This window comes from Carcharodon carcharias, chromosome 2, assembly GCF_017639515.1.
Source record: "Carcharodon carcharias isolate sCarCar2 chromosome 2, sCarCar2.pri, whole genome shotgun sequence".
NCBI classification, from domain to species: Eukaryota; Metazoa; Chordata; class Chondrichthyes; order Lamniformes; family Lamnidae; genus Carcharodon; species Carcharodon carcharias.
This window is the reverse complement of record NC_054468.1, coordinates 99,775,925-99,788,547: the sequence shown is the minus strand read 5'-3', so window position 1 is coordinate 99,788,547 and position 12,623 is coordinate 99,775,925. Positions and strand designations below refer to the sequence as shown.

At 43.0% G+C, this 12,623-nt stretch overlaps 1 protein-coding gene across 2 annotated transcripts in view; it reads left to right on the top strand.

Annotated features, from left to right (window-relative positions):
• LOC121291029 (ephrin type-B receptor 1) overlaps positions 1-12,623 on the top strand; it is a 550,430-nt gene that overhangs the window by 427,173 nt on the left and 110,634 nt on the right. For both annotated transcript variants that reach the window (XM_041212061.1, XM_041212060.1), the window contains one exon: positions 11,174-11,298. In XM_041212061.1, coding sequence (XP_041067995.1) covers positions 11,174-11,298 — 125 coding nt within the window. The remainder of the gene's footprint in view (positions 1-11,173; positions 11,299-12,623) is intronic.

Below are 12,623 nucleotides of genomic sequence, written 5' to 3'. Positions count from 1 at the left end.
GCATAATATATATGAACAAAGTGCATTAGTGTTAAAGTTGCAATTCTGTTACAATGAAGTGCATGCTTTAGTTGTAAGTGAGAGTAGCTATTACTAATTGGGGAAAGGTTATGACATTATTATTAAGTATATACAAAAACTGGTATCCATCTGTGTGAGGGGTAGGAAAAGGGAGCCCGTGCCTGAGTTTTCTGGGTTATGTGAATAAACCTATGTTAAGGAAGGACTGACTCCAGATTCCTCCATTACTTGATGAATGAGCAGCGAATTAGTACTTTTGAAATTAGATAGTGTCCAAAAATTTCCAGCCCCTCACGCCGATGGGATCTTCCGGCCTCGCCGATGTGAATGGAGATTTCAAAGGCTGGTTGCCTCGTTGCGGGGGGTCCGGATGGGGCTGGATGATTCCGGCCAGTAAGCCAAGTCTAGATGTTTGAATACAGCTATTTTTGAACATGTGAAGAGGGGGCACATGATGTAATTCTGGTGTCTGGATGATGAGGCCAAGGGACCCCAGTTCCATGTAGCCAAAGCTGCAGAGAGAAAGATGCTGGTGAGGAGTCTCACCACTGAGTGCTTATTGATGAAACTCAGGCTTGTTTGCACGGAGTTCTGACCATTCATTTAAGTGACTGGAAAATCACACGCAAAGTGAAGCCCTGAGGGCCATTGCAATTCTTTCTCCTATCATCTCCACTTGGGAGAGAAGAGACAACAAACAACTTGATTTTGGAAACTAAAGTGTGGGACCCACATGAAGCAACAGTTTGCATTGAAGCTCATCCACAATGGGTGAAGGAACAGCTCCTCTGTTGTTTGAAGGCCCAGAGGTTTCAATGGGTGCTATTCTAACCTGCATGTGAAGTGCAGAAAGCAAGCTGAGGAACAGCAGGAGGCTATTCAACCCCTCGAGGCCATTCTGTGAGTCATGTGATCATGGCTGATCTGATCTCAGCCTCATTTATCCCCCTTTACTCCATATCCCTTGATGCCTAATGGTAAAAAACTTGGAATACCAAGCAGGTTTCTTGTAAGAAACAGTAAACTTTATTTACAGATTTCCTGATGAAGCTACATGATTGTACCGAGACTAAAGATACAAAGCTCTGCCCTTAAAATTACTCACGCTTAGGGCTGATTTGTCTGTACAGTCACATGATCCCTATAACACTTTGAAAGGTTTAACTTACGATTACTATATTCCTCCCCCTTTAATTTTGTTTTACCACTATTATTTACAAAAATACCTTAACCCATATCATATACAAATATGTACAATTCATGCAATCATAGATTTAGCCTTTGAGGTGGTTTTCTGATTTGGGTAGAACAACGCAACTCTATGACTCAAGATTCTTCCATTGGATTGACTTGATCAGGAACTACAGCATCAGGGACATCCTTAGACAATGTCAGTTCAGAATTATTTACTTCAACAGAGACATCAGGTATGCCTATTCTTTGCCGATCTGGCACTTCGAGGATCAAAGGTTCGACTTCAACATCAGGTGGAGTAACTGGTTGTTGGAATGTGTTTCGACTTCTAAGATGACCCACATGTTTCCTAACAATCCTGTTTTCCACTTCCACTTGATATGATAAAAGTTCTATTTCAGAGACAATTATACCAGGAACCACTCTTGGTCCAGTTGAAAACATTTGTGCAAGAACTGACTCTTGCACAGTAAATTCTCAATTTTTAATGTGAACACCATGGTTCACTTTCTGACTACTTTGGTTCTTCTCCACATTCCCCTCTAGGGAATACTAGGCTCAAGCTTGTATGCAGTCGGTGTTTCATTAGCAACTCAGAAGGTGTTGAACCAAAGGTTGCATGAGGAGTTGTGCAATAGTTGAACAGAAATCTTGAAATTCTAACGTGTTTCTAATGTTCCCCCGGATAGTTTCTTCATGCCTGTTTTAAAGGTTTGCACTGCTCTTTCTGCTTACCAATGGATGAGGGATGATATGGTGTTGTCCTGACATGTTTAATCCTATTTAGGTTCATGGATCTCTGGAATTCTGTACTAGTGAAAGCAGTGCCATTATATGAAACAATGACTTCTAGACCATGTACACTAAAACATTGGTGCACCTTTTCAATAGTTGACATGATGTAGGTAATCTCACTTCATACACATCCATCCACTTAGAATGTGCATCGATGATCATTAAAAACATGGTATCTAGAAATGGACCTACATAGTCCATATGTAGTCTAACTCAGGGTCGACCAGGCCACTCCCACGATTGCAGTGAAGCTGAAATGGGCAACTTCTGTTGTTGCTGACACTGGGGACAGTGTTCAACCATTCTTTCTGTATCAATGTCTATACCTGGCCACCAGATATAATAATTGTGTGAGTAACAGGGGAAGTGGTGGCATAGTGGTAATGCTCTGGGGACTTGAGTTCAAATCCAACCAAGGCAGATAGTGAAATTGGAATTCAATAAAAATCTGGAATTAAGTGTCTGATGATTACCATGAAATCATTGCTGATTGTTGTAAAAACCCATCTGCTTTAACCCATGTCCTTTAGGAGGGGAAATCTGCTATCCTCACCTGGACTAGCTACATGTAACTGCAGACCCACAGCAATGTGACTGATTGTTAACTGCCCTCTGAACAAGAGCAATTAGGGATGGGCAATAAATGCTGGCTGAGCCAGTGATACCCACATTCCATGAACAAATGAAAAAAAACCTCATTTTTGAAATGCCAGGATGCACATATGAAGCTCTATTAATAGTGGTTCCCTTCCTTGCAAAGGGATTATGATTCTTGCTCCCCATAACAAGTATCTTGAGAACTCAGATCAGATTTTTTAAAAAATATTTATTCATGGGAATTGGGCTTTGCTGACTGGGCCAGCATTTATTGCCCATCCCTAGTTCCCCTTGAGAAGGTGGTGGTGAGCTGCCTTCTTGAACTTCTGCAGTCCATGTGATGTAGGTCCACCCACAGAGCTGTTAGGGAGGGAGTTCCAGGATTTTGACCCAGCGACATTGAAGGAACGGTGATATATTTCCAGGTCAGGATGGTGAGTGACTTGGGGGGGATCTTCCAGGTGGTGGTGTTCCCAACAATCTGCTGCCCTTGTCCTTCTAGTTGGTAGTGGTCGTGGGTTTGGAAGGTGCTGTATAAGGAGACTTGGTGAATTCCTGCGGTGCATCTTGTAGATGGTACACACTGATGCTACTGTGCATCAGTGTTGGGGGGAGTGAATGCTTGTGGATGTGGTACCAACAAGCAGGCTGCTTTGCCCTGGACAGAGTCAAGCTTTTTGAGTGCTGTGGGAGCTGCCTCATCTAGGCAAGTGGAGCGTACTCCATCACACTCCTGACTTGTACCTTGTAGATGGTGGACAGGCTTGGGGGAGTCGGGAAGTGAGTTGCAGGATTCCTAGCCTCCGAGCTGCTCTTGTAGCCACAGTATTTATATGGCTAATCCAGTTCGCTTTCTGGTCAATGGTAACCCCCAAGGATGTTGACAGTGGGGGATTCAGTGATGGTAATGCCATTGAACATCAAGGGGTGATGGTTAAATTCTCTCTTGTTGAAGATGGTCATTGCCTGGAACTTATGTGGCACGAATGTTACCTGCCACTTTTCAGCCCAAGCCTGGATATTGTTCAGGTTTTGCTGCATTTAGACATGGACCGCTTCAGTATCTGAGGAGTTGCAAATGGTGCTGAACATTGTGCAATCATCAGTGAACATCTCCATGTCTGACCTTATGATGGAAGGAAGGTCATTGATGAAGCAGCTGAAGATGGTTGGGCCGAGGACACTACCCTGAGGAACCCCTGCAGTGATGTCCTGGAATTGAGATGACTGACCTCCAACAACTGTAACCATCTGCCCTTGTGCTAGGCATGACTCCAATCAGTGGAGGGTTTTCCCCCTGATTCCCATTGACTCCAGTTTTGCTAGGGCTCCTTGATGCCACACTCTATCAAATGCTGCCTTGATGTCAAGGGCAGTCTCTCACCTCATATCGGGAGTTCAGCTCTTTTGTCTATTTTTAAACCAAGGTTGTAATGAGGTCAGAAGCTGAATGATCCTGGTGGAACCCAAACTGAGCACCAGTGAGTAGGTGATTGCTAAGCAAGTGCCGCTTGATAGCACTGTTGATGACCCCTTCCATTACTTTACTGATGACCAAGAGTAGACTGATGGGGCATTAATTGGCCAGGTTGTATTTGTCTTGCTTTTTATGTACAAAGTATACCTGGGCAATTTTCCACATTGCCAGGTAAATGCCAGTGTTGTAGCTGTACTGGAACAACTTGGCTAAGGGCGCAGCAAGTTCTGGAGCACAAGTCTTCAGTACTATTGCCAGAATATTGTAAGGGTCCATAGCTTTTTCAGTATCCAGTGTCTACAGCTGTTTCTTGATATACGTGAAGTGAATTGAATTGGCTAAAGGCTGGCATCTGTGGTGCTGGGGACCTCCAGAGGAGGCCGAGATGGATCATCCATTCAGCACTTCTGGCTGAAGATTGTAGCAAATGCTTCAGCCTTATGTGTTGCACTGATGTGCTGGGCTCCTCCGTCATTGAGAATGTGGACATTTGACGAGCCTCCTCCTCCAGTTGTTTTATTGTCCACCACCATTCACAACAGGATGTGGCAGGACCACAGAAGTTGGATCTGATCCATTGGTTGTGGGATCGTTTAGCACTGTATATCATATGCTGCTTATGCTGTTTGGCGCACTAGTAGTCCTATGTTATAGCTTCACCAGGTTGACACTTCATTTTAAGCCTTGCCTGGTGCTGCACTTGGCATACCCTCCTGTACTCTTCATTGAAACCAGGTTTGATTCCATGGCTTGATGGTAATGGTAGACTGGGGGAATATGCCAGGCTATGAGTTTACAGATTTTGTTTGAATACAATTCTGCTGCAGCTGATGGTCCACAGCACCTCATGGATGCTCAGTCTTGAGCTGCTAGACCTGTTCGAATCCTATCCCATTTAATGTGGTGTCAATACCACAGAATACGATGGAGGGCATCCTCAATATGAAGGCGGGACTTCATCTCCACAATGACCGTGTGGTGGTCACTCCTACCGATACTGTCATGGACAGATGCATCTGTGACTGGCAGGTTAGTGAAGATGAGGTCAAGTATGTTTTCCCTCTTGTTGGCTCGCCCACCTGCCGCAGACTGTCTAGCAACTATGTCCTTTAGGGCTCGGTCAGTAGTGGTGTTACTGATCCACTCTTGGTGATGGACTTTGAAGTCCCCCACCCAGAGTACATTCTGCGCCCTTGCCACCCTCAGTGCTTCCTCCAAGTGGTGTTCAACATGGAGAAGCACTGATTCATCAGCTGTGCGAATGTAGTACATGGTAATCAGCAGGTGGTTTCCTTGCCCATAGTTGACTCGATGCCATGAGACTTCCAGAGTCAATGTTGAGGACTCCCAGGGCAACTCCCTCCTAACCGTATACCACTGTGCTGCAACCTCTGCTGGCTCTGTCCTGTCCAGGACATACCCAGTGATGGTGATGGCGGTGTCTGGGACATTATCTGTAAGATACGATTGTGTGAGGATGACTATGTCGTCTGTTGCTTGAACAGTCTGTGAGACAGCTCTCCCAATTTTGGCACTAGCCTCCAGCTGTCAGTAAAGAGGTAGGGTCGACAGGGCTGAATTTACTGTTGTTGTTTCCAGTGCCTAGGTTGATGCCAGGTCTGGTTTTGTTCCTTTTTGAAACTTTGTAATGGTTAGTTACAGCTGAGTGACTTGTTAAGCCATTTCAGAGGGCACTTAAGAGTCAGCCACATTGCTGTGGGTCTGGAGTCATATGTACTCCAGACCAGGCAAAGACATTAGATTTCCCTCCCTAAAGGGCATTAGTAAACCAGGTGTGTTTTTACAACAATCGACAATAGTATCATTAGTCATCATTAGACTTTTAATTCCAGATTTTTTTATTGAATTCAAATTCCACCATCTGCCGTGGTGGGATTGGAACCGGGGTCCTCAGAGCATTACCCTGGGTTTCTGGATCACTGTACCATCACCACCCCCACTAGTTTACGGGCATAGAATGGTTTTAATTCTTCAGAGACTTGTGCATTTGACCATCCTGTTCTTGGTCTCTTGATATAATTGGATCCTGATTTGTCCAATTCTTTATCTGTCTCGTGCAAACTGGTGAGGAGTCCAGGAACTTAATCACAAGTACAACTTCTTGAGGCACTGGAGCATGTGTAATGATATCTGGCAATGGAAGACGACTGAGGGTGTCTGCATTTGCTATCTGCACACCCGGATGGTGCATAAGATTGTACTTGTATACCGACAAAAATAAAGTCCACCTTGGAATTCGAGCAGAGGCTATCAGTGGGATTGCCTTATCTTCACCAAAACAAACAGTGGCTTGTGATATGACACTATGGTGAAGTGTCGACCATGTAAATATTGATGGAACTTCTGCATTCCATACATGATGGATAAGCCTTTTCAATTTGTGGGCAACCCTTCTTGGCTGCAGAAATGTTCTAGAGACATATCCTATTGGCCTTTCAGATCCATCCACCATCTTATTTGACATTACCGCTCCCACTCCGTAGAGAGATGCATCACAAGTGAATATTAATTCCTTTGATGGGTGATAGTGCGCTAGCAGTTCAACGAGTGTAAAAACTTCTTGACTTTTATGAAGGCTTCCTCTTGTTGTGCCTTCCAGGACCATCTGTGGTTCTTCTGCAATAAAAAGTGTAAAGGGGCTAACATATAGATAGGTTAGGCAAGAATTGAATGTAATAATTTACCATGTCCAAAAACGACTTAAGCTCCAGGACAGCGGAAGGAGAGGGTGCTCACTGATTGCTCTGGCTTTCTCCTGTAATGAATGCAACCCTTGGGCATCCACACGATGACCCAAATACATGACTTCAGTTGTTTGGAAAGTGCATTTCACTTTTTTCCAACCATAACGCCAGCACCCAAAAATCTCTTCAGAACCTCTTATAGGTTGGCCAAATGTTCTGCTTCCGTGATCCTGTGACCAGGATATCATCCAGGTCACTATAACTTGAGGAAGTCCTTGTAGTAGGCTTTCCATGGTTCTTTGGAAAATTGCACAGGCAGATGACACACCAAAGGGTAGGCGTGAATACTGGTACAGGTCCTTGTGAGTGTTTATGGTGACATATCCTCTAGATGTGTTGTCCAGCTCTAGTTATTGATAGGAATGGCCCATGTCCAATTTAGTGTAGGATCCTCTTGTGAGTTTAGCATACAGATCATCAATCCTTGGAATTGGATATTTGTCTAATTTTGCAGCCTCGTTTACAATTAATTTATAATCTCAGCAAATGCTAATGGTTTGACCTGGTTTCATCACAGGTGCTGCCCATTCTGAAAATGAGACTGGCTGGATTATTCCTAACTTTTTCAAACAGCACAAGTCTGCATCCATCCTCTTCTTTAGGAAGTAAGGCACAGGTCTGGCTTTACAGAACCAGGGTTTTGTTTCAGAGTCCATGTATATTTTAGCTTGTAGGCCTTTTATTTTGCCAACACCTTTCAGAATACTCTGTCATACTTTTTTAACAGCTCAGGAATTCCTTCTGTTCTGACTTGAAACATTTCTGACCAAGTGAGTTTAATTTCTTTCAACCAATCATGGCCCAGAAGTGTTACAACAATTACTGGCAGCTGGGCTGTCTGTTGCCTGTAGGATACAGGTACAGAGGTGATTCCCTTCACCTGTATTGCCTCTCCAATATACATTTTTAGCTAAGCTGTGGTTTGCTCCAAACTCAATGGCTGGGCACCTTCTCTGAGGTATTTAAAAATGTGTTCTCCCACTGCTGTGGTCGATGCTCCTGTGTCAATCTCCATGACTAGAGGCTTTCCATTTGTTTGAAGGGTAATGGTGATTTATTCAGTTTTCCTGGCCTTCAGATTGTGTAGGGAATATAACGTCAGTATCAGCTGCTTCTGGGTCATCCATATTGTGCATTTCATTCACCTGGGCCTGCTGTCTGAATGGCTGTCTTCATCTTGCCCTGCACTGTTTTATAACATGCCCTTTTTATGACAGCAGTGGCATTCTGCCTCTTTAAACCTGCAGGTTTCCAGTACATGATTATGCCCATATCGGTAACACTTTAATTCCAGAATGACTGCTGAGCTGTTTCCAGTATTTCTTTTTGTTTTTCGAGCAGTGGGGACAGTGTCCTGCTTCGCGATTGTCTCCCTGGTCTTTGTGCCCCGCCCAGCGGCAGGTTACTGTCCTAACTGCAGAACGGTGCCATGTTGCACACTCTGCAAAGCCTGTGAGCCCCTCTCAGCACTCTCTCCATTGCCAGTGCTATCTCCATGGCGCGCTTCAGGTCTATATTAACTTCTGCAAGTAAACGGCACTGAATGGCATCATCGTGTACACCGCAAACCAAACGATCTCACACCATATTGTTTAGTGTATCACCGAAGTCACAGTGCTCCATTAACTGTTTTAACTTCATGATGTATGTTGCAATCGACTCACCAGGGGGGCCCTTACTCTAGAGTTGAACTTGAATTTTTTCACGATCACCGATAGTTTAGACTGAAAATGTGCCTTCATAAGATCTACTCACTCGGTGAAGGATCTGGAATTTGGCACATACAGGCTGTCAGACTATGGATCAGGTTATACATTTTACTCCAGCAGAGACTTAAAAGAATTGCCTTCTGTTTCTCCTCTGCCGTTATTTCATTTGCCACAAAGTAGAAACCTAGGCGCTCTATGGACTGACTACAGCCTTCAATGGGTGAGTCGCACGGGTCAATTCTGCTGAAGAGAGGCATTGCTGATGAGTATATTTCCCTTTCCTCCCTTAAAAATCAAAATACTCACATTTGGGAGGTGAAGTGCTGTGTCGGCGCTATTTATCCTCATCGCCAATTGTAATAAACTTGGAATACCAGGCAGGTTTCTTGTAAGAAACAGTAAACTTTACTTACAGAGCTCCTGATGAAGCTACATGCTCATACCGAGACCAAGGCTAGAAAGCTCCGCCCCTAAGATTACCCACGCTCAGGGCTGATTCGTCTATACAGTCACATGATCCCCATAACAGTATGAAGAGTTTAACTTACAATCACTGCACTAACAAATCATCATCAATACCAGTCTTGAAAATTTTAATTCTCCTCCAGCATCCACAGCCTTTTGAGTGAGAGAATTCCAGATTTCAGTTTGCCTTTCTGTGGAAAAAGTATATCCTGACATGGCTCCTGAATGGTCAAGCTCTAGTTTCAAGAGGCACTGGGTACAAATGCTGATCATATGTGTAAAGTACGAAGAGTAGATGTTTAGGGATGCAGCTCCATTGGCAGAAAAAGCAGACTACGGAACTTCAAAATGGTATTGAATACAGAATTTTTTGGATTGATACAAAAACAACTCATATCTATTTTGCACCATGTATATACTGTATGCACTAAAACATCCCAAGGCTTATCACAGGAAACATAAAACAAGGGAACAAGCCATATCAACAGGACAGGAGAACAGACAATTGGTCAAAGAGATAGTTTTTGAGGATCACAGATGAGAGAGGGGGAAAGGCAGAGAGTTTCAGGGAAGGAATTCCATAGCTAAGGGCCTCTGCAGCTGAAGGCTCGGCTGCCAATGTTGAGGCAACAAAAATCAGGGATAGGTGACAGTCCAGAACTGGATGGATGGAGAGATATACAAAACATAGGCATGAAGCTACAGTAGATTTTGTTAGCTGCTGGCAAAAACAAGAAGAATTCAGAGAGCTGGCAACTGTTGCAGTTCCTGAATTTGGAGCAGCAATCCCAGCTCTCTGGATGATAGACTCATACATAATACTTATAAATGTTGCTGGAAAGAATCCAGTAGAGGCAGTATTTGCATAAATTCAGCCCTCATAATATTAGCTGTTTAAATTCTTATTATTATTTTGACTAGACCAGAATGTGCATGTGTCACAACATCATCTTGCAAAATCTGACACCAGCACAAACATTGCAAGCTGAGAAAAATTAATAAACTTGAATGCCTGTGTTTAGAATGTGCTTAAGAGGGAATGGGAGCTAGGGAACTCTGATGAGATGGAGGTAAAAATAAAATTTTAAAATGCTGCATATAGAAACAAAGCTAGGAAAGCTGGAAACACTCAACAAGTCAGACAACATCTGTGGAGGGAAAGAAGGTGCGTCAATGTTTCAAATGTAACAGGACTGGAATGTATGGGCACACATATTTAATATGATCTGAAAAATAAGGCAGAAGACTATATGTTTAAAAATGGCCAACAGGCACAGAGAGGAAATGCTCAGTGGAATGATGCTATCGAGTACCTCAATTCTACAATAAACAGAACATACAACTTGGCTATTTGCACTGAGGTCACCTCCCTGTGTTTGTGACACTTCCCTTTCCCATGTTTCTGATTCCAGAAGTACGACTGCATGTCTCTGATTTTCAATCCTGATAGAGGGTCCGCACCCAATACCTTGACAGACTCGATATAGAATGATGTATCAAGCATTCTGATTCACAGCAGCGAGTGTTTCAGTTATACATTTGTTGTTTTGAATTTTGTAGCTGATAGTGAATTGGACTGAAATGGTTATCCAATCTGGGAAAACTGTATTTTTGAGTCGACCAATTCAGCTTTTCTGAACAGAAATCCATTTGGAAATCTATTTTTTTTTTAAAGAAAAAGCAATCTAAACCAATTTGGTCTTGGTCTAAATGGAGTTCCCAGCAGGGGCACTCCACTGCTCTGTAGTGGTACAAATTGGACCACATAAAGCAGTCACTGTTTGTGTGGATTGAACTGCAGGTGATGAAAAAAATGACTCTCTCTTGCCCCTTCTCTCAACACCAAGCAGCATTTTAGACACGTTTCCTTCTGGCCAATGTGCATTGAGTTTTGATTTTCACTGACTGCCAGGTAGACTCCTGACCATTCTCCAGATTTGAAACCAAATATTTCCTTGCACTAAATCATATGGTCAACAGGAGATTAGTTTACCTTTATTATCTTCAAGAAGCTGCAAGTGCAAAAGCCAAAGATTTTGATTATTCTGAAATGAAAGACTAGAAGGAGATGGGTTGGGCTTAAAAGTGTTGTTACTCTTTGAAAGAAAACACAAGTTTTTTTTCACTCTTTTCACTTCTTTTTCCTGCAGCTCCCTCTACAGTTCCCATCATGCATCAGGTGAGCTCTACGATGACCAGCATCACTTTGTCCTGGCCACAGCCTGACCAACCAAATGGGATCATCCTTGACTATGAACTGCGGTACTATGAAAAGGTACAGGGATTTTTAATCAACCTGTGTATCATACTGTAAATGACATCATTGTTTGTGCTTGTGGAGTTTATTAATTTTGTTTATTTATTTGAAAACTTGGTAAATCCCACTGAAAAGTCAAAGTAATTTTTGACCAAAACAGTGAAATGTTAGATCACATTTGCAGCATCATATACAAGAATAAAGAAGTAATGCCAAATTTGTAGAAAACATTGGTTAGGTCACAGTTCAAATACTTTGTGCAGTTTATGGCACCTCTTTATGGAGAGGACAGTAAAGTAAGAGAAAGCTTACAGTGTAGGATGAAACTAGCAATGGAAAACTTTCGTTATGAGGAGAGACTATTTGCACCAGAGCTGAGAAGATGAAGAGGAGATTCAATGGAACTTTGTAAAATTGTGAAGAGCTTTGAAAGGATGTGTAGAGAAAGACTCTTACTTTTGATTTGGGAATCAATGGTAACGGGAGCAAAAAGTTAAAATGGTCACCAAGAGAGTGAGAAGAGAGATTAGGAGAAATGTCTTTACACAGATGGTTTTTTAGAGTCTGGAATACTTTACCAGATGGAGTGAATGAGGCAAGGACGTTTGCACCTTTTAAGAGAAAACTGATAAATACTTAAAGCAGTGGAAGATACAACAGCAGATCAGAGCCTGGGAATTCTGTAGCAAGAGGCTGTCTCTTAACTCTCAAAGCCTTTCTACCATCTACAAAGTACAAATTAGGACTGTGATGGAATATACTCCACTTGCCCGAATTGGTCCAGCTGCAACAACACTCAATAAACCATCAGGGTCAAAGGTGTCTGCTTGATTGGCACTATCTCCAGTACCTTAACTATTCACTCCCTCCATCCAGCACACTGTGGCTGCAGTGTGTAACACCTATAAATAGGTTGCAACATCTCTAAGACTTCTTTGGCACCACCTCTCAAATCTACAACCACCACCTTTTAGAATAACAAGGGGGGCAGATACATGGGAACACCACAACCTTCCAGTTACCCGCCAAGTCACACACCATCCTGATTTGGAAATATATCAGCATTCCTACATCATCGCTGGGACACAATCCTGGAACTCTCTACCCGACACCACTGCAGGAGTACTGTCACCACATGGACTTTCGCAGTTCATGAAGGCACCACCTTTTCAACGGCAACTAGGGGAGGAAAATAAATGCCAATTTTGCCACCAATGCCCATATCCCAAGAATTGAGTAAAAAAAACACAAAGCAGTGAAGGGAGAGAAGGCAGTTTGATTAATTTTGGATTACTCTAGCAAAGATCTAACAAAGTTCGAATGGACTCACTTTGCATTGTAGA